Source organism: Echeneis naucrates, chromosome 15 (assembly GCF_900963305.1).
Source record: "Echeneis naucrates chromosome 15, fEcheNa1.1, whole genome shotgun sequence".
Lineage (NCBI taxonomy): Eukaryota > Metazoa > Chordata > Actinopteri > Carangiformes > Echeneidae > Echeneis > Echeneis naucrates.
Window position 1 is genome coordinate 12,892,631 of NC_042525.1, and position 23,332 is coordinate 12,915,962.

The window sequence follows — 23,332 nt, forward strand, 5'->3', positions numbered from 1 at the left end:
TGTGTGCGTATGAACATTTCTTTTGATATATAAACACCACCAGTGCATGAAGAGCTGCATGATCCCTAATGTCAGAGTCAGTTAGCTTTTCAGTTACTGACGTGAACTATTATCATCTTGACATGCACTAGGTTTACTTTGCCATTTTCAAACAAAAAGCTAAGCCATTAAACTATCAATTAGCACCGTGGCACAAAAATAAGGAGGAGGCGCAGGATTTATATTTATATCTGCAACAGTTATGTTTATGTGTGTGTGTGCGTACAAACACAACTGCGAAAGATTAAAAAGAGAATATAGAGAGGAAAGGAAAAGAAAGGCAAAAAGAAAGAACAACTCGCAGAACTATACACAAAGAAAGATCTTAATCTTAACAGGCATAAGGGCCTTTTGGTTAGTAATGTGCTATTATAGTTCGGATTATCATATAATTTGTCCTTTCTTTGTTGCCAGGAGGGAGAAATGGCAAAAAAAAATAAAAATAAAAATAAAAAAATACATAAGTATGTTTTGTAATTGTAGCAATTATTCAGCTTACTGTGGAGCAACACTGGCATAAGAATAATGTTCATCTTGTTACTTTTGAACAAATTTGTTGGACATGCGCTCTCACACGAGAGTATCTAATTATGTGCTGAAAATGTATGGTGATGAATGGAACCAGAGGAGGTGACAGTTTAGAAGTTGTTCACATAATTTGCTTTTTATGCAACTGATGCAGTCGAAGAGACTGGAATGAATTGGCTTCCCTGACACACTTCATTACACTGAACTGCACTTTCCCCCTGAGGTCCAGGAAGCAAGCTTTTTGCACTGTAATGAAACACAAACCAACGCTGTACTCTGCTGAGCCTGGCCTTGATACCACCATGGAGAAAAAAAAAAAAAACTATTAAAGAAGATGATGGATTCTATAAATGATTGTTTCAATCTATCATCCCTCATCCATCATGCAAAGCATGTCCGCTTTACATGTTTTAGAAAGTTGGCCTTGCTAGAGCACGCATGCTTCTGAAGAATCTGTACATTCGTCTGTTCATTCAAGTCTACTCATTTTGGTTTGAATTTTGAAAATCTGATTTAGGAAAACAATTCAACAAGATGATCTGGTATAAGAAAATCAAAAGCCAAAATTTCTCTGAACTTGATTGATATATGGCGATTGAATATTCAGGTAACTAATGACATTCACACAACTGGAAAAAGACTCAAGGTGCACTTGTAATGTGTATTTTAAGAATTTTCTGTAGTCCAAAATGTGGCTTTCACTACTTCAGTGAACTGGTAAAACTTTAATAACCACGTATCGGTGTAGTTGCAGTTTGCATGGATCGTAACAGGCCTCTATCCTCGCTCTGTGGTTGTTTAAATTATACATTAAATTTTTTTCTGAACCGATACTTTCTTTTCTTTTTGTGTATTCCTGGGGCTTGGGCCCAATCCTTGACTCCTCTTGAGTCTGCCGTTGATGACCTCCAACCATCTCCCTTGATTATAAAAATGTTCATACTTTTTCTTTAGCTCCAGCAATGACTCAGACTATCTTGATCCTATCCTTTTTTAGATGATGATTAATTTCATATTACCTTAGATCAAGGTAACAGCATTTTTTTTCCTTTAATTCAGGACACAATAACGATGCTTAATGAACGTCACTTTAATCACCGCTACACAACGTCTACAACTGAGTGCTAAATGTGCACTGAGGTAGTAGGAACTTCTCCAAGAACTTACAGTGCCGTGAAATTAGCAGTCTGTCAAATGGCTACAATTATCACATGGTTCACTTAAAATATCCGAAAATGCCCCAAAATGTTTGCTTGCTAAGATTTTGAATCTGAAGAGCATACTGTCGTCATTATTTGATTTCCAATTCAACAAACATACCAGATAATGCCCATGTCCGAACACCTACAGGCCTATCTGTAGTTCTCAACCTCAGGCTGATCTTTCACTCTCTATGCCATCCGATGTACTAGCCTGAGCATTTGTCTTTCTTTTCAGCCCCAGACTTACTTATGCAGCAATAACCATGACTGAACTGAATAACCAGTCTCCATTCAGATACTCTACTTATGATACGGCTTGTTGCCACATAATTTTTGGATAGAAGTACATTTATTCAAGTACTGGATTCAACTTCACATTTGAGTACTTTTTCTCTCTCTCTCTCCTTGTAGGAGGTGAGGAAAATTAGTTTATTGCAAATTTAGAGAACCTTATCTAGTGATGTCTGGAGCATTATACTGTCTGACATGTTATGTTGAATGCAATTGGTTTCCTTGTTTTTGTTTTCTTTTGTTGTTTTTTTTTTCTAATCACACTATTGACCATTTCACCAAAATTTGCTTGTGCGTGTTTATTATTGTTCAAAAATAAAATAACATTCGGAAGTTGATAGCTGACAGATTGACGCAGAAGGAAAATTAAAGGCAGTAACTCGAAAAGATGAACGCGGAGGACAAAGTAGAACTTTCGAGAAGTTCAAAGTAGCACTTGCAAGGAGAGAAGAGAACTTGTAAAGTATGAAAGATGGATGAGGAGAAGAAAATGGAGAGCAGTGCAGTGAGAGAAGAAAGATATAGCTGTCTAAAAATGTAGGAGATGTTTCTGGTTTGGGAAGAGAAAAGCAAGGATGGTGGCGAGATGATGAAAAAGAAAGGAGGACATGGCAGAGCGTTGGTTAATTGCTTCAGATGCACACACTGTCTCCCATAAAGTACAGTCAGCAATGACTCATTTAGCTTTTTTTAATAAGAAACTTAGTCCATGAATACTGAACACAGGATTGTTTCACAGAAAATGGAATACCAATTTTGACAATACTGTGAACTGAATGTCTTTGACCCCGTTGGATGGGGGAAATGGGCATTAGAGCGGGAAGTACATCGAATTGGGCGTCAAATCTTGAGAGCACAACCGCGAAACATTTAATGACTATAAACTTAAAAAATGAAGTCAATATGTAGTAATATTATCGTTTGTTTCAGCTAGAAAAAAGTTTTGAATCACAGTAATTAGTTATGGCTCGTGAACATTAAAAAAAATACAGTGAAAGCATTTTCCGAGGTGAATGATCAGACACAGAACAGATGCGGGGTCGGACACAGTGGTCAAAGTGAGACAGAGCTATTTATTTAGTCCAGGAGTCTCTGCAGGACATTTTAACAGTCTTAATGTCAGTGTGAATCTCTGGGAAAAGAGCTAAATATCATCCAAGTAGACGAATACTGTGTGGTTTAAGATGTCCCTTAAAACATTCAGAATGGCTTGAAACCCTGCTGGAACATTAGACGGCTACTCCTGGTGGCCTGTGGGACTGTTAAAACCATTTTTCCACTCATCCTCCTCCCTTATTCTCTCTGAGTAAGGTCTAACTTGGGGAGGGTGGTCAACAGCTTTGAAAATTAGAGGGAGGGCTTACAGCTTCTTAATGTGATAGCAATCCCGAACATTCAATACAGCAACGTGGGGTTTTGTCCTTTTTCTTCACATTGAATAAGAAGAAGAATGAGCCTTTATTGTCATTATACAGGCGAAAGTAGGTAACAACTGAAGGTGCAAATAAATAACAGATGTATTCCTCCATGTTCCACGAGTTCTGGTGCTGACAGGAAGTATAAACTTCCTTTTGGGTATGGGAGCTCCTGGAGGGAGATGGCGCAATCATAACATCTATCAGGATGGAGAGATGTTGCCCTGGAGTTGTTGGACACCTATTTTAATTCCCATTATCACTCTGGAAGCCTTGACAGATCTGGGTTTACGGCTTCAGTGTTCTTTTCCACACTGGAGCTCGCCGAGCTAGAAGTTTATTGCTGAGGAATACAGTTCACCTCACATTCATTTGCCCAGACCAACACCTTCCCCATGGTCCAGTCAATCGCTGAGGATTGTGTTCCTTCAGCCATGGGAAGCCTAAAATGAGAGGATGGTGTGCCGAGTGGCTCAGATATAAATTTAGTTCTGTGTGGCTGTCTTCTAAAGACTCAATGGGGGTGTCTGGTGAGTCACACAGCACACGAGCCTGCTATCTAAGGCTGTAGCAGAGAGCGGTGAAGAAATGGGTTCACACTTTAGCTGGAGCTGTTTAGCCAGCTCATCACTTATCAGATTGGTCTCTGCCCCTGAGTCCATCAGACCCATTCAGTCACGAAGTTAACTGTCTCTTTTTTTGATTCTTAAAATTTGTTGGCCTCGCTGCAGGCTCGGCTCAGGCTCTGGAGAGGTTATCCTTCACCGGGCAGGAGGCCACAAAGTGACCCAATTTAGCGCAGTAGATGCACCGGCCTTCAATCACACGGCGTTGGCGCAGTTTAGAGATGAGGGTGAACAGGATGTCATTGAATTAAACAAGTGGACGGGAAGCCAGTGTGGGCTGGGGTGGAACTGTCAGGCAGTGTGGGATGAACCTTCCTGTTTCTCTGGATGAAGAGATGAGGGCAGGCCTGTGGATGTGGCCAGAGCTCGGATCCCCTGGTTCATCAGCCCACATTCTTCGGTGATGCTGGAATCTCTGCTGTGGCTGCAGCAGCGGCTCCAGGCTCCGGAAGGTGCGCTGCCACAGTGTGCTCCAGTGATGATGTGGTTTAGCTGGGCAGGAAGCCTGGCACACGTTTTCATTGCGCATAGATGCTTCAACTGACCACCGTCCGACAAACGCTCGCCAGCTGTTCCTCTTGGCGGTGAAACTGTTGCCCCTGAGCTCTCAGGGCAGCACGCACAGGATCTGACTCGGCAGAGTCCATGTTTGGCTAGATCATACTGTAGTGATCAGACACAGAAACAGGCTGGATCCACAGATGCCAATTCAGACATTCAGACACAAGGGGTAGAAGTGAGACAGAGCTGTTCATTCAGTCCAAGGCCCAAACCAGAAGAACCAAAGCAACCAGGAAGAGGTAGCAAAAACACTAGACTGGACTCTTAACCAGGGATGAAGGCGCATAGTCAAAATTGAAACAAAATCAAAAACTTGGCAGGTAGTAGAGAATGAGACAAAGAGACCCTAACCCTACCAAAAGAAAACAAGAAATATATGTAAGATGGGCAAAAACTGAACTGGACCGAACAACAGACAACTGAGCAGATTAACGTGCCCTGACAGAATTTCCTTTACTTTTATTGCTAAACAAAGACAAAGAGCTGAAGAAAGAACAGCGATAGGCTTTGGAAAGATCACACAGAGAAGCTAATGTGAGCTGCGGAGCTTATGAATAAAGTTACACAATTTAATTTCCCTTGTTGTTTTTAATATCCCTGATTATTATCCCCTTGTTGATGTTATTATCTGTCAGCATGTGTTGGAAGCAATGCAATGTTCCAAACTGTGCTTATGAAATTTAATGTCCTTATAACCTTGTAAAGGTTAGAGTTATTTTCTGACATAGCCTGCGACAGGCCAGTTTGATAAATACCTCATTAACACCCAAAGCCAGAATGTTACATCAGATTTTTAAGTCTTCCACCTCATTTAAATCACCAGCTTTCAAACTCGCGCAAGGCAACACACGCACTGAAAAATTTCACAGCAGTTTGGAAAAACACAACTTGTGTAATTAAGGACAAGTTTGGGAATGAAAACACTTATTTATCATGGATAATGTGTTAAATTACTCATTACCCCAAATAAGCGCGCGCGAATGCAATATTTAAGACTGAGTGAACTCCTGCAGCTGTTTCTCCCTGCTCTCACATGCGAAGCAGAAATTCAGCATTCAGTCAGTGCCAACACAGATTTGCAGACAGCGCTCTTCTCTCTCGGCGGCGGTGTAGGTCACTGTAGTATGGCTTCTAGGCAAGCACCACGGGTATTTTGACTGTTCTGTGATCTGAGTCCTAATTAGCTGCTACATTCTTTAATTAAATGAGTGCAAAGTTAAACAGTGTAACACAAGCACAAATGTCAATGGTGCTGACTTTGTTGCACCTAATTTAGCAGCCTTAAAAAAAGAAAGAAAAGAAAAAAGGCTAGTTTGTCAGAACTAGAATTCTTATGCGCTTTGATAAACTGAGCCTTTGCTTGTTAGACATAGGTTATGGCTCACAGGAGCAGTTCATTGCGCTGGTGTGAGATGTTGTATATTCATTGTTCCTCACATGATATTATTTCCACTATGTAACTGAATTGCATCAGTGAAATAAATAAAAAACCAAAAAAACTGATGATGGATGGACAGACAGCTAGAAAGTCCGCAGACCGACACACAGCAACACAGCTAACCCTTGTGAGAAACAATGAATCATGAAAAAGACAGATTGACAGCAATATAAACAGCGTGAACCATAAACATACTTGTGAACAAATAAAGTGGTTGTATGACGGAAAAATGAAAAAGGACTGTTTGATTGATGGGAAAATATTCAATATGCCATGAATGTTAACTAATTGTTTTGCATAGGCAAGTTACTAAAACATGTTCTTGTGGAGGGAATTGTCCTTAGCAGCACACCAATTTCTTAACCACTACTCTGGTTATGCCTTCAAATACAGCACTTGAGGAAATGTCTTGTTATTTTCCGAAGTGCTTTGTCTAGAAAATGCTTGATTCAAATCCAAGGACAGGGCTGTGCAATATGAAAAATGTCACAATCATTCAGAAAGAGTGCTGACTGACTGTGGGGTCCAAACTGTGGGGTAGGAGCTTGTATAGGGATTGGCTTTTCTCCCTTGAGAGTTTACTTTGCTCTGGTACAGCCATAGACTACAGCCTCAGCTGTGCTGAAAAAATAAAACAGATTTATGCTACCTTCTAGATTGCACTTTTCCAGGTATTAAAAAGATTAGCTAGCAGTGGGAAAATATCATCTGAGGAATGCCAATGCAGCAGTAAACTCCCCTTATCTGTCTGCTCTTATACGAAACCTTGCTACTTGATCCACACACCCTTGCCTTTGCCAAATGTAGGTCAAGAAAGGTCTAGTCCACGGGGGCATCATGGTAAGGAAAATGAAACAAAAAAGAGAACATCCGAGAATAAATAAAGTACCACTGGGACACACACTCGTTCTCTAGTGCCACGAATGATCCAATTAACTTGTCGCTTCATGGAGATGACACTAATGGGGAATGTACTGAAGAGATTTTTTTTTTTTCTTTTTCTTCTTAAATTTCTTGTGAACTTCGATTCATTTTTTTTTTTTTTGCATCGTGCAAATGCAGTGTTTGTGTGTGCAGGCCTGTATGGGATTGGCGATGTTCTTTCATCTTCTAATTTGCGTATTCTTTTCGGCATATGATTTCTCATTGTTAATACGGCTTTATTTCGGCAGCAGATAGACCTCCTGATTCCGGGGATTGTTTTGGCACATTTACATTTAAATGAAAGAGATCATCTTACAATGTCATGTTTAGAGGAAGCATTGAGCCATCAGACACTCTCATCAGCACTAACTCACCATAGTCGCTCTCATAAAAGATGATGAACTTCTGCCAATGCAGCTCAGAGACAAGGGTGAGCAGGACGTCATTGATTCGAACAGGTGGACGGGCAGCCAGTGTGTAGCTCTCTCCGTCTGGGCTGGGGTTGAACTGGCAGGCGGTGCGGGGTGAACCCTCCCCGTTTCTCTGGATGAAGAGATGAGGGATGTGCATTGCATCTGTCAGGGACTGCAGGGCACTTGCGGCTGCACAGCCTGTGGATGTGACCAGAGCTAGGATCCCCTGGTTCATCAACTCACATGCTGGTCAGAGGAAGAAAAAAAAGGAAAAGAACAGAGAAGGATGAAGGGTGGTTAAAAGGATTTGAAGAAAGAACCAAGAATGAGTGACACACAGTATATGAAGGGATACTAGAGCCAGAAATGGGAAAGAGAGATCCCACAGAAAAAAAAAAATTGTCAGCAGAAGAAATGAGAGAAGACATAGTAAGATATGCTTCAAATGTCAACGCAAACTATAGATAATTCCAACAAGAGTCTCGTTTTTTGGGTAGGAGGGGGTTCAAGAAAGTGTTTTCAACTGGTCATAAGAATTCAAGATGGTTCTTTGTGTTTCCTACTTAGGATTATGGCTGAGCGTTTGCAATGCAGCAGATCACAGAAAGAGGGCTGGTGCTGGAAGTGTATCATAATGTTTAGTTAAGATATGCAGCGGGGGGGCATTCTCTAATCCTGGTCCTCAGACAAAAACATGACAGCTGATTGAAGCAGAAATTGTTGTTAAAAGGTAACGATCGCATGAAAATAGCAGATGAATAAGAGAAGTGCAGGAGTCAGTATGGTACTTAAAAAAAAAAACCAAACAAACAAAAAAAGCAGACGAGGCGGTGACTGAGTGGGAGGAATCTGTGACAAATAAAAATCAAGAGTAGTTTTGTTGGATACAGAAGGTTAGATGCAAAATGATGCCTCCGATGAGTCAACACCAAATAGAGTCCCACACACCCCTCACTACTTCGCCATCTTTCATGTACACGGTGAAAAGCTGTAAAGCGGTACAGATTAAGACTGCAGACACATGCTTATAGTGTCTGTGTTGGGTCTTAACGTCCTTACATTTTTATTTAGACATGTCATTTGGGCAAAATCCGTTGTAGATCCTCTTAAGGTGGGTCAGCATGTCTGCTGCAACAAAATGCCAGACTTTTTTTTTTTTTTTAAGACGAAAAAGCCATCTGACAGTATTGAGAAAGGCTATTCTCTTTTAGTGGTGATAAATATTTAAGAATGGTCAGCGGACTATGCTATGATCTATGCTACTAGGCATTCTTTTTTTTTTTTTTGTCGTGCAGATTTGACAGCTGATCAATAACCTGGGAAATGAGTCATACAACTACAATGACATTATGTTCAGTGAATTAAGATAGCTACATTTATTTTGTTATGATGAAGAAGTATATATAGGTCTAACATATATTACGCAAATGTATTTTGTTATTCATCTATATTTAATACCATTATGTGTAGTTATGTTAAGATGTATTCACAAGCTTATTCCTCTCAATATTCTCAGAGCACAGGTACATATTTACAACTGTTACAGGTTGCATTTTTTTTTTTTTTAGCTGACAAGATGCAAAACACAATTAGTCAATTAGCAAGAATTAGAAAGTGATGTAAATCCAAATGGAAGCGTCTGAATGAGGATATTATATTCACATTTAAATTTAAACTCTATCTCTGCAATGAGCTGTATAATCATCCACTACAGGGATACAATCTACAGTCTAATTCAGCATGTGGCATGAGAGCTTTTTAAAATTCAAGTCACCATTTGTCACACAGCAGGGCTCTTATAATTTCAGCACAAACAGCTGAGCACATATACAAAACACCAATTAAATGTTCTGCTGCATTCCATAATACCCAATTATATAATCTGCTCCAATGTCAATGCAGAAAGGAGCAGAAAGAAACAGAAACACATTCTGAAAGCACGTTCTCTCTTACGAATCTGTGATACTGAGGATCATTAGAAATGCCAAGAACATGTACAGGTAAGACACCGTGACGTTAAATCCAACATGATACCCTGAGAGGAGGTGTGAAGAAGGAAGGCTATGGTGAGAGGGCATTAGGGATGAGTGTAGAGGTCTGCGAAGGAGGAGAGAGAGTGATGCTGTTCTGTGAATGGAGCCATACTGGATAAGGTTTGTATGTGTCTGTGTGTGTGTGTGTGTGTGTGTGTGTGTGTGTGGATGTATCCAAATGGGTGGCAGAGGGGGAGGACTATTAATGTGACAAATGGCAAATTCATCTGCTGACTGCATGCACAGGGCTATATTAAGGCACTGTAAATCATGAGTAGAGAGGCAACTAAATAACATAGTGAGGAGGCGCCTGGAAAGTGGTTAGTCAGACTGCGGAGGCAGAGGGAGATGCACTGTAGCTGCTCTAGCGGAAGTTGGACAAGAGTGCAGAAGGAGAAGCAATAAGGAAAAGCATGCAGGGGAAGGAGAGGGATTATTGGTAGATTTTTTGCATGGATGCTCAGGAGAGTGCAGGAAAGACAGCGGGCTTCTGTGGCGAGGGAAAAGTGTTGCTCTCTGCTCTTTGTGTTTGCATGGGAAATACTCTGCCGTGTGACATGCTGTTGCGCTGCTTAGTAGGAAGCCATGTGATTGACAGAAATACAAATCCAGAAGACGTTTTAATACTGATACGATGTCTTAAAGTGTCAGATGAAAACAATACCCTGTGCTCTGTAGTATGCACTGAAAACGGTCACGGTCTCTACCAAGGAGCTAGTTCTTTCTTCCCATTCAACGATTCCCCGCCCCTCCAACGCTTTTAGTAGACTGTGCAACCACATCCATTTTGGCTTCCTAATGGACACCCTGTGCCCATTATACAGCAGATAGCCCACTGACAGGAGAAGGAGGGGTGGGGTGGGGGGGTCCACCATCATTGGCAAGGATGATAATGGTGGAATAATGACTCTAAAATGTTCCCCTTTAAGTAGACAGTGGGCATCACTCATGTCTTGCAAGCAATGTGACATCTAATATCAGCATGTAACTGCAGTCTTACACATACACCTTAAAAGAACCACTTCCTTTAACCTAAGAAATAATATGAAGCATCCTGAAACCAATGACTTATTATAATTCTTGTTTAATTGGGCACATTTTATTGAACCTAGAGGCTACGTGGGTGGATGGATGGAAGGATTTTGAAAAAAACAAAACAAAACAATACACATTAAATATTGTAACTGAAATTAGTTACAATGGGCGGGATGCAAACAACAGCTGATTTCTTTGGAAAGAAAGAATGGGTAATCTATCAAACCCATTGTGGAGAAACAGTAGAAGCGTGGTTGATCAATGGATGCTGAACTCATTAGAGGGGGATTAGGTTTCAAACATCTAATCAACACTGTATTTTTCAAATACAACTACACCGAGATAATGCATTTTAATCCGTCAGTAAATTCCATGGCCAAATCAGCAAAAGGGGCTGGAAGAGTGGAGCAGTATTTTTCATATCCCCACGCTCATTAAAACAGTTTGAACTGGCATATGCCATGTAGATTAGGTCTAATCGACAAAAGGGATGCAGTATTTTTCATAGTCCTGCCTCATCAGTCCAGTCCAGTTATGCAGGTACGGTAGGAAAAATTACCGTCAAAGAGACATTACAACTTCTTGCCACATGAAAACAGCATGTCATCAGTGTCTTGCCCTCATTTTACCAATGTAATATGAAGGGATGAGATGAACCACCACACCACCGCCGTTATGACTACGGAATAAATTGTAGCTGTCTCGCTGATTTCACAGTCTAAATCCGACAGTCTCATTTAGTTTACTCTGACTCAGAGCACAATCTGAGGATTCAAAGAAGAGAGTCACTGCTGGGATGAATCCCACATTGTTGTCACTGCCACTCTACGTTGCAGTGACAATGGTGTAACTGATCTGATTGAAACAGCTTGTTACATATGACATGGAATGAATTGTGTGTTTGTAAAACTGGTGTAGGTCTAAAAAAATGTCAAAACTGATTATTTTTACTTCATAATGTTATTTAGGATGAGTGGATGCTGATTCAGTAAGACAAAGAAAAGGTTATAGCTCATATTGTAAATTAAAGATGATCAAACTAAAGAGTTTAGAGAAACCCATCACTGATTCAACATCTGACTTTAATCATTTCCACAAAGAAACTATTGCAAAGTATGTTGTAATTATTAGATAAATTGTTTTCCGTGGATTCGTCCAACTTTTTGAGCATGGTTGAAAAAAGTTTCTGATTGATCATATTTTTACATACAAAATTTGTTGAAGTTTTAATTTTGACAGATATTGTGATTGGGGAGACATGATTTCATAGTGCGAACGGTAATTTTTGCTTTTCATTGAAAATAGAATGATACAACAACATGTAGTGCTGAGACTGACTTCTGCATTAGTCGGTGATGGTTTTCAAATTTTCAGCAGGTAAAAAAGGCACGTAGTGTGGTAGCTTATGTTGTATTTTGTGAAACTTTCATTGGGACTTTAAATGATCCGAATGAGGCTGAGCTGGGAGGAGACTGGATGTTGTGTTACTTGTTCAGTAGGAATACATTCTTGCACTCTGCTTCTGGCAGCTCTCACAACGGTATCGGTCTTCACCACACAAATGGGAGAGATCAGTATTATACGACAGCTGGACTGCAGCTTAGCTCAACATTGCACCGCCACGAAGAGTGAACCATACTGCCATCTTTCTCATACACTCACTAAATTTCCTCCTGCTCTCATCTTTTGCTGCATCCATGGCCCTTTGTCTTCCACTGCACTCTTGCTGTTAGGCTAGGGTGAGGTTTACATTCCTGTCAGTACTACTGATGCTAAGACTGCCCGTGTCATCTGAACTATGATGGAGTTTTCCACAACATTAAATTATAGGCTACCTTCCAGATGCACGACAGGTAAAAATAGAATTACTACAGTAGATAGTGTTTGTATAAGGGAGTGGATACAATAAAAACAGGGTCTGCACAGTGGACCATGAGCCAATGAACAAGCCCTCAAGCAAATATTACTTTTGTCAAGCCTGAATGTTCCACTTCTGTATTGTGTGGTGTGGTCAGGAACAGTATGATACAATTCAATAAAACCTCAGGAGTCCTATAATCTCTGAAATTAGCTGGGCTACACTCGCACAGTCAACAAATATTTTAAAGCTGCACAAAAGGTTGTATTTACAGTAGGTCTGCTGCATTAAAACATTACAAGGACGTCCTAGTGACCTAGAATGCAGATGCTGACTGTATAATATTCCTAGTTGAAGTTCGAGCTGCAGATTGTGTACCATTGTTTCCTGTGGCTTTTTGCCAATTCTTTATGATCATTTGGTTAGTTAAGGGGAGAAATGCACAAAAAATACTTTAGGAAATACATAAATAGCATTACAGTGGACTGGAGATAGACAGTATATAAAAGATGGTTATTGTTTCTACCCTTCTAAATGTATATGACAAATACAAGATTTTTCGAAAAATTAACAAATTGTTGGATCAGCTAGTCAAAATTTCCATTCATCATACTATTTATAGCCAAGACTTTGAGGTAATTTAATGACAGACAAAACATAATGATTATGGTGGAAGGCATCAGTTTTGTGTAACATTGCTTTTGTGATGTGAAAATGACCATCAGCAGGTCTTTTCTCAGTCCATTCGGCGTCACGTTAAACTAGGCAAGCTGCTGAAAGTGTCTGCTCTGATGAAGTGACCCAGCTGGTGCAACAGAAACCAAAGACCCTCCCCAGCCATGACACTCAGGCAACTCTTCATTACTGACTGTAGGAAAACCGCTTTGCTACATGCTCTTAACACAGTTAGCTCATCCTCCTCCCCAGAAATGAACTGGAGTAATCGATGAAAGTTATTCTGGCTACAGTCCCTCGGCTGTCCGGATAGCTGTGGCCGTGGTGGAGTAGTTGGAGGATAGCTCTGTGTTCAGGGAGGGCTGGACCAGTTGCTGGAGGGAATCCACTGCCAGCATCTCAAAAACCTTAATGCTTTGAGAGGCCTAATCCTTTGGCAGCACTGAGACCAGCACCAGGCAGGATGTGTATAACAAAACAGCAAAACAGCACCCTTGAACTTATGCCTCCTTTTCAGATTTGTTTGCCCTCTTCACCTAGTCAGCAGTGGTGCTCAGTGAGATTTAGGTATTGTTGCTGATAGGTGGTTGTTGATCACAGTGAGCGCTTGGAGGCTAAACGTTGTTTTAATTAAAGAAGCTGTTCTGCTCAGTGTCTTACACTCTTTTTCCTATGTACTTTCTGACTGCTGGGCCCGAACCATGTTGCAGCATCCTTCTGTAGGAGGCTCCGCTGAGATTCATCGACAGCTGTTTCTGGACCTTCTTTTTTTGTCTCCCTGTCTATTGTTTTTAATAGCCTGTTCTTATTATTCAGGCATGCTTTGATATCTTCTGTAAACCAGAGCTTGCTACGGGGGGGGGGGCAGTTTTGAATGGAACAGAGGTGTCCACAGAGAAGCTGGTAGACCCTGTCGCACAGTCTGTCAGTCCATCTGTCCCGTCAACATTTGGCAAGGGAGAAACATCCCAAATGGTACATTTTAAAGCAGTCTTGCAATGCCTTTGTACCACTTTTGAAACACAATGTACAGTAATAACAAATTCTCACTGTGTGGAGAGAGAACCAATTACAGAAATTCATATCACTATCTGATCTGCACTGCGGACGATCAAGAAGTTCAAAGAGGAATCTAGCTGCTGCTTTGTGTCAAATCTAGTGAGCAGTTGTGTACAACAGGCATATTACTGTAAAGCTTTGTACCTTGCAAAAACACAGTGTGTTTTTAAGTCACTCTTTCTCTGAGACTTTGTCACACGCCTGTTGCTTTGTGTTCTTTGCTGCAGAAGCTGCAATCAATCAAAAAAGTATAGGAGTACACTAGCAGTCAAAAGTTGGGACACACTTTCCTATTCATTTGAATGAGAAAGCGTGTCCAAACTTTTGACTGCTAGTGTATATTGGATACCAAAATCCTTCGTGTATCTTCGATGAGACCTAGTTCGTTCTGTCGAGCTTTCATGTCTCACTGCCTGGGTCTCAGTGTTAAATATATTCCTATTACGTCTAACATCAGATCTGACAAAGGTAGATAGCTGCTTTGCCTCATGAAATTTATGCTTGAGGATATTTTGCAACTGCTGATGCCTGTGAGACGTTAAAAAAAAAAAAAAAGGCCTGCAGTCTAATCTCTGAAACCTCGAGCAAGAATGTGACCTGATGGAAAATAGTCCCTTTTGTGAGCATAGTAAAGAAACTGGAGAGATACGGCCAATGTACAGTTTTCAAAGAGCTGAGTCACTGACTGCTCTGCTGACACTGAAACTGATGCCAACAGACAATGATATAAACAACAACACCAACATGTGATACAACTAGCTGCCATGTCTTGTGGTATTAGGCTCAACTGGTAAACAATCAGCCATGACTTAACCCCCTATCCTTCAAGCGCTAAGCTCTGCATCACAGAGCAGACATGGGCAGAGGCAAAGCTGCTAACATTAAGAACTGTGGTTTCACCTCTAAATCATCTGTATGTCTCATTTCAAACCAAAGACAAATATCATCCTGAAATGAATCCACCACTCTGTCTCTCCTTTTCCAGGGATATTATGTTCAGTCTTATGTGTAGAACATAACATTACGAGGGTGAAAAGATGGCCATTGGCAGAACTGCTGCAATACTCTTGTCGAAACAGGTGAGCATGATTTCTGGTTTTTATATGGAAAACACATGTTTGGGTTTTGTGATGACTTATTTGAATGGCCTTATCCAGAGAGATCGGTTCACATTGTCATAGTATCATCGTGACTCATTCGCCGCTGGGAAGGGAGCACAGTGGGTGTTTGTCTACCAGAATGAGAATACATCTCATCGTTGTTTTTGTCTGTAGTTATCTAATCTCATTTTCCTTTTTTTTTTAATCATCTTGTCCCTCGATGTTTGCTTCTCACTTGCCATTTTCATATCACCATACATGTCCCTTTTCAATCTTCCATTGTCATCTGCATCACAACCAATACCTCACACATACAACGTAAATGATAAATTACCAGACATTCAGTCACAGATGCTCCCTTCATGCTACTATTGTAGACTAAGCATAAACTGTTGGAATAAATAAATAGGTTTTAATAATCTTTTTCCATCCACAAACACATTTCTATAAATCTATTATTTAAACACCAGCGGTCAGATCATCTGGCAGCTCCTGAAATGACTGATAACGAGAAAGGAAAAAAAGAAAAGTACAACAAGCTTATGACTTTTCTGTGAAAAAATGGGCCAAATGGGAATTGTATGTGTAGTCGGTCGGAATTCCCGACTATCCTTTCATTTCCCCCAACAGGACTAACATGCGGTATACATGATAACAGAGGTAAGAGGAATTTGAGTATAACCTCCAAGCGCCTGAGTGATTTGTAGTTTTCTGCTGACATACAGGTTTCTAAATTCTTGTGACTACCACAAGCTCACTTTATAGGTTGCCTCAGTCTGTCTGCAGAAAGTCATGTTAGACGAGCAGTTGTGCTCCGTTATCAGCTACTACAGTGAGATGTGGTTTCACAACTTGAGGATGACTTGACTAACTGGTCTTAAGACATTAACAGTGGCCTACCACCGACAGAGTGGGACCACAGCTGGCTGTTGACTCAAAGTGGATAGAAGGTGCTACACCTCCAGGAGGCCAGCATTGGTGATGTGCCGCATTACCGGAAATCAGACTGTAGCCTCTGCCGTATGTTGGCAATGGTGTTGCAGACGTTGACCACCTCCACTGAGACTCATGTTGGCGCGCAGGATCACAGCCACCTGCTCCCACAGCTTGAATCAAGGCTGGACATGTGTTCAAATGCAAGCCTGATAACAAATAGTTGTTCAACTACTTTACAGAACAGTTAATCTTGATACACAACTACCTTTAAGTGAGTCTGAAGTTATAGTTCATGCAGAAACCCGCCCACTCTGAATCTGGTTTTGTTTGTTTTTTTCATCTCTGTTGTCACCAAGTGCTTGCTCATTGTGGGAATTGAATTTCTCCCTATAACGGTGTGGGGTCTTGACCTTATCCCTGCAAGAAAGTGCCCCTGAGATAATGTATATTGGCAATATCCAAACGAAATTGAATTCTGAAGTATTAAAGTAATATTAATCAGCCAGATTGGTGGGTTATGCTTATTATGTTGCAGGCTCATTCTGCCAAGTTGGGCAATATATCAGTGAAATGTCAGTACACCAGTAAGGAAGGTCACTGTAGCTTGCCCTATGCTAAAACATGTCGCATGCAGAGGTGCTTGGTTATCTCAGCCTAGCTATGGTTGGAGACAGGGACTTTGAAACAGGGACTTTCAATCTTTACATTTTCTTCAGAAAACCAAATGCTGAAAACTTAGGTGGTCTTAGATACTTGATATTTTTTATGAGACGTAATGGCACTCTGACTGTGTTGTATTAGCAGGAGTCTGGCTGTTCTCATTTGCAGGGCATTACTCTGGTACAGAACAGGTCAGGAAGTGACTGATATTTTTTTTTTTGTAATAACCACATGTAGAGCTGGGCCTTATGATGTCATAAATGTGTTACATAAAGCTTTACATCTGCTCCCAGAGAAGCAGGACCTCACTCTTTCCGTTATTAAGTTGTCTGTGTTGTCTGCTCGGTTTAGATACTATATATCCCTCTTTAACCACTGAACCATTATAATCTGTGTGTGTTGGTGTTTTGAATGAAGTGCAGACAAAACTCTTCTAAAAATGTTTCATTTTAGTCTTGTTGGTTAACAGTCGGTCATTGTCAGATATCCAGTCAAAAATTTTAAAATGACTTTCCTCTCATTGTAATAAAAGAAAGTAAAATTGGGAAAGGTATGCGCTTTATAATAAATACACTTGACTATGTTTCCAATTAGAGTAGAGCCAAGGCAATGTGTTCAAATGAAAGGGTAAGGGTTAAAGAAACAAAACAACAACAACAACAACAACAAAAAAATGTATAACTATATTTCATCATGCATCATCACATCGAAATAAATATACTGAATGTGAGTAGTTATTTGTCTTTAAGATAAAAATCCAATCCCTGTGAGATCTGAAAACTCATCATCAGTCGCCATGTTTGAAATGCGGTACACATTGATGTTTATTCCAAATCCAATTACCACTCAGTAATGTCTTTAGATGAGGTAATGGTATGGCAAGAGTAAACAAACATCAATGAGCTGGATAGATGGCAGTTTTTTTCAACCTGTTGTATGTGCTAAGTGGTTATTTCCTCACAGAGGGGTCAGCTTATATCCTGCAAGTCATTTGTAGTTATTAGTAAATTACGCATTGGTAACTGTTGATTCAGATGACACTTTTTTTTTCCCCCTAATTTATCTTTCAAAGAACAATAGACTAATTTAGACTCGCCTCCTGTTGTTTATTGCATTTCATACAATAATAATTCATTAACAGTGAGCAGTTCATCTCTCATCCATTTGTAATTAAGAACGCCTGCCTTTAACTTGCTGCCTGATTACAGTTTATGAAGAAAAAAATCCATATCCATATGTTGCTCTTTAATGTTTTATGAATATGTTGGGCTTTGGGAGATAAATCTTGCTTTACTTGTAACCCTTTTGCACATATTACCTTTACCTGGTAAGTAATCAGCCTGTGCTTGGTGGACAGCTGAAGTCCTAATGACTGGACATAAATTTGGTGGAATTTTGAAGATGTATCATTCAGAATAATTCTCATTTTCACTTTTCACATAAAAGATGAGCGGCCTTTTCCTGTGAAGAAGAACTGCCTTTCCCTAGTGATCTGCTCTCTTCTTAATGTTAGCACCATCCTGTTGAAAAACAAATTAGCTCATTATCCTTGGAAAGCTGGACACATAGGAGCAGCATGCGTGACGAGCCAGCCTTAGAACGTGCCAAGCTGAAAATGTCAACATACTACCTTAAGAGTGCACATTAAACTCCGGCAGTAATGGCTGTCAGAAGACAGATCCCCATTATCAAGTCCATTAAGGCACCACACTCCTTCCCCAAAAACAAAAAATGACAAATAACAAAAACACGGCCCAAAAAGCAGCAGGATTTTAAAGTCCGTAATGAGCATCTGAAGCACCATGACAAGGTGACACACAATGAGACATTAGGCTGTTCACTAATATTCCGCTGAAGGAGACGTGTCAAAACGCGCTTCGGTAAATCTCTGTACAGTAAATGTATGGCAGTATCCAAGGACTCACATGATACACGAGTTCATTTACATAAAAAAAGATACAAGATGTTGAGTCTTGAGTTCCTCCTGCACCCGCACAGACGGCATCATCGCACACGGATCAACCAAAAGTAATATGACAGCTGTGGGGATGAAGGTAGAACAGGACTGCACTCTGCCACCACTCCATCTCCTACTCTGTTGTACTATACACCCCACCACACCACATCTAAACTGAGCAGGCTAATCTAACAAAAAGTTCACTGTTTGATTGGAGTTCTCTCTGTCTGAAACCCTAAACAGCAAACCTCTAATCATTTCATGATTCAGGATCCAATTTCCTCATCGTCAGCCCCGTTCTTTGTTCTTAGTTGTGTCTTACGACGTAGTCTTCATTAATTTCCTTTTGTGGGAGATGAGTAGTGAGCAGAGAAAAAACAATATGCAGAGGAGAGATCCCTCAGGCATGAAAAAGCATTTTGGCCTTGGTCAAAGCGTGTCTGATATATCAACCACAGACGAAAGCCTGCATACAGTCCCAGTTATTGCATTTTACCACTCTGGGTACGAGGGGCTTGCAAAACGCAGGTTCTCTGTATTTGTCATCTTCAGGGTGTGTATACTGTCAAGGCCGGGATATAAGGGTGACTCCCAGGCAACAGCCGTCTGCAGATAAACAGGCTCAGGTATATTGATATACAGTGGGTAGTTGTGCACTTGTTTGCTTGCGTGCGCCATGGCTGGCTCTCTTAGCGGGGCAGAAAACATAAAACTAAATATGAAAAGAGTTCTCCATTTCTTAACTACGAAGTTTAGTTTAAATGTCATGGCTTTTACAAGTGAACCAGGGGAGGTAACTTTTTACCACAGGTGGCCTCATGCTTGGACCAAAGTAGTGATTCAATAGTTTACGAAAAATAAAATATAAATGGAGGAATACCTTTTCAATACTATCAGTGTTTACTGTTATTTTCATATCGTTCATCGTCCAGCGTTAGAAATCGAGTCTGTTCATTCACACAGTTATTGGTCGAGAGACTGTGAAGATAAAGTATATAGCTCATACAGGATCGCCATTCGGGACCTTTATTAAATGGGACCATGAAAAGCAGATAAGCAGATTAGACAGTTTAAAACTACCACCTTTACTGTAGACATCCAGTCATATTGTAGCCAATTACTATGTAATACCATCCCCTAAGTACTGATATCGATTTAATAAATGTGAGCAGTAAATTTATACTATCATCCTGATATAAAACTTAAGGCACATTAAATTTTTTATTATTTTTTTATATATCTGTGTGTGTGTGTGTGAGTGTGTGCCCTATTTGCTGTATTCTTTAAATTGTGTTATGCTGCCACTACAACAGGCAATCTCAAAGGGTATCAAAGTGTTATCCATAAATCGGAATATCCTGCGTGCATCCATCTAAAGGTACGGCCCAAAGGGACAACGCCACGTAAATTCCTGTGTGCCAATTCAACGGGCCTGTATGGAAGACACGCAGGCCAGTCCATCTGCTTTTACAGACCGAGGTAAATGTGAGCCGACAGAGAATCTAGTGGAAATATGATTTAGTTTATGTAGTCCCTAAGTAAGCTGTCACACCCTATAATACATAAAGGGAGCTGGCAAAAGTAGGTCTATTACCATGTTGATAACATCAATTTGAAGTGTCATTGTGAGGTGAGCTAATACCCAGTCCTGTGAGGCTGCTCTGTCATCTCCTCAGCCACAGGGTTTCTGCTTTGATTAAAATCACAAACCAACCATCCCTCCATTCACAGTTCATTACACCACCTCCTACAGCAATTAGATTTATTTAATACCCTCCGGGTGTTTTTTACTTTTGCTGTGTTAGACGGTGTGTGCGATGTCCACCGACAGGAGTGTCACAATTGGTGTTCTTGATGGCTTGGTTCTGGTGACTCATTTAAGGTCAGCACCTTCAAAACAAAAAGCGAACGTGATGCTTTTAAAACGGAAATATATTGTTATGGATGTACTACTGTACACTGTCATTGTTTTTTTTTTTTTTTTTAAGAAACTATTCCTTAAAAGCGTCATCTCCACTGAGCGTTTTTCTATGAACCGATGTTGGAGACATGTGGAAGTTGTGGTGTTTGTTGCATTGAAATTTGTGCTAATGAAAACAGCTAATGCTGAAATTTTTACATTTGCTCACCACCTCAGAAATCCATTTTCCTTTTGGAAACCTTTTTTGATTTTTGTTAAACAAGTGCGGCTGACAAGGACTGGTGACAATTGAACCTCAGGAAATAATCAAAATGTGTTTTTATGTTTAACAGGCTATGAATAAAATCGTGTTAAGACAAAACCAAACACAAAAAAGATTCCCAATATAAAAACATGTGTTTTAGCACCATTTTTACAGAGGGAACAGTGTTTGACTGCTACATTTAAATAATAAATAATTACCACCTTGCTGGTTTTGGTCAGTTCTGGTGCTTATTTGATTTGAGACTCAGGTGGCTTACTGCTGGATCACTGTGCTCCAGTGATCACCGATATGAATGACCCGGCAGACCTGAGCTGCTATCTGTTTGAGGATTCCTGCTGTCTTGTCTCAGTCTCTCAGATCTTGATGGCCTATGTGTCATGTCTCCGAACACCAATCCTTTTGTCTGCTTGCTTTCATCGCCAACTTTCTATTTTCTCATCTGCACTCCCGCCCCTCATTTAATTCCGTTGCAATTTGATCTCTCATCCTCGTGCACTTGTAGTGCTTCAATAACTACTACCCACATTGAAGTGTAGCAGATAAATCATCGCTAATTAGCTCTGCAAACATTCTTGTCCTGGAAACTAGTAAAACCTTCCACAGCTAAAGGCTACGCAATGTTTCATCTGCTGTCCCTCATTTAGGGACTGTATCACCTGCCAGCACGCAACAATATTGTTGCATTATTCAAGGTTTGACCGAGAATTAATCAGGGTCTCTAGTCATCTTCATGATTCTCTGCCTGCATGAAATTAAATGTATGCAGACAGTACCATAGAGACCTCCTAAATCTACACAGGTAGGGGTATTGAGTATCTGTGAATAATTCATTGTCCCTTTAGCTATTTCCTATTTTACATTTTCTCAAGGCTTACCTTATCGGCCCTAATTTAAGAGAGGCCCGTTTTAACACCAATTTATTATATGAAGCATGGCACACACCTTTTATATGCACCATCCTATGCAAACAAAAGCACACTAAAGGCCCATCCATCCATCCATCCATCCATCCATCTTCTACCGCTTTTCCGTTTCCAGGTCGTGGGGTGCTGGAGTTCATCCCAGCTCACATTGGTCGAGGGGCGGGGCCCAGTCCATCACAGGGCCAACACACAGAGACAAACGGAGACCAACAACCACTAACACTCACACTCACACTCAGACCTACAGACAATAGAGTCACTGGTTAACCTCGACATTAGGGGTGGGAAACTCTTACTATCTCATGATTTGATTCGATTCGATTCTGGTTTTTGGGGCTATGATTCCATTCAAAACGACTTGATTCATGAAATTAGACATTAAACACGAAATTCATTATGAACACATAATAATGTTTTTTTTTTTTTTTTTCAGGAATAAAAAGAAACGTATCTGTCAGGAAAATGCTCTGAAGGGGTCCCCATATCCATGAATGAATGAATAAATAAATGAAAGAATGAATGTATGAGGTGACTTGAGCGTAGTGGGCGCGGTTCAATTCCCAGAGGGGGCACCTGAACATGTCTAGGTTAATTGGTGACTTGATGTAAATGTATGTGGTGTCCTGAGCAGCACGGGGCACCTAGGTTAATTGGATAATTGGTAACGAGTGATGGACCGGACTACAGCAAGCAACGACAACCAGAGACGAGACCAGACCAGACCAGAGACTGGACTAGACGAGAAACCAGAAGCCCCAAAAACTAGACCAGACCAGATAAGACCAGACTAGACCAGAGACAGGACCTCCCCAGAGATTAGACCAAACCAGAGACCGGGCCCCTGCAGAGAGTAGAGACTAGACGAGATCAGACCAGACTTGACCCCGGTCTTTTTTTCAGAATAAAAAGGAACATATTTTATCTCGGAAAAATTCTCAGAGAAGGTCAGCCTTCATTCCTTAAAACACATCTCTGGGTTAAATTTGCTTATAATGCAAAAATTGCATTCTCGAAAATTTAAAACCAAACAAATAAGGAAAAAAAAAAAACAAATATGGGAAAAATTTTAATGGAATTTGGGAAAAAATAAAACAGATTTTATAGGGCTCTACGTAAAATCCAAAATGAGTCCAAATCTTTGCCTTTAACAAGGACGGGGCAGGTTGAATCTCTCCTTCCTCCATTATTGTAGTTTCCTGCGCATGTGTATGTTCCAGAACCGGCCCCGTGGTGACCTCAGGACGTCCCGCATACAAAAAGGAGCAGACAGCCTGCGGATTTGATAGATTTATCTATTTTTTTAAATCGATTTTGGGACATTTTAAATTGATTCTGAATTGTAGTAAATGAAAATTGCAATTCTTATATGAATTGATTTTTTTTTTTTTTTTTTTGCAATAACCTAGTAGACACGCAAGTCTTTGGATGGTGGGAGGAAACCAGAGTATATTGAAGGCCATTCCCATTAAATAA

At 40.4% G+C, this 23,332-nt stretch overlaps 1 protein-coding gene across 1 annotated transcript in view; it reads right to left on the bottom strand.

The window, feature by feature from the left end:
* The window catches only part of LOC115055504 (glutamate receptor ionotropic, delta-1-like), a 205,114-nt gene that overhangs the window by 72,678 nt on the left and 109,104 nt on the right, over window positions 1–23,332 (bottom strand). Inside the window, exon 3 of the mRNA XM_029521365.1 lies at window positions 7,399–7,683. Within this exon, the coding sequence (XP_029377225.1) occupies window positions 7,399–7,683 (285 nt within the window). The remainder of the gene's footprint in view (window positions 1–7,398; window positions 7,684–23,332) is intronic.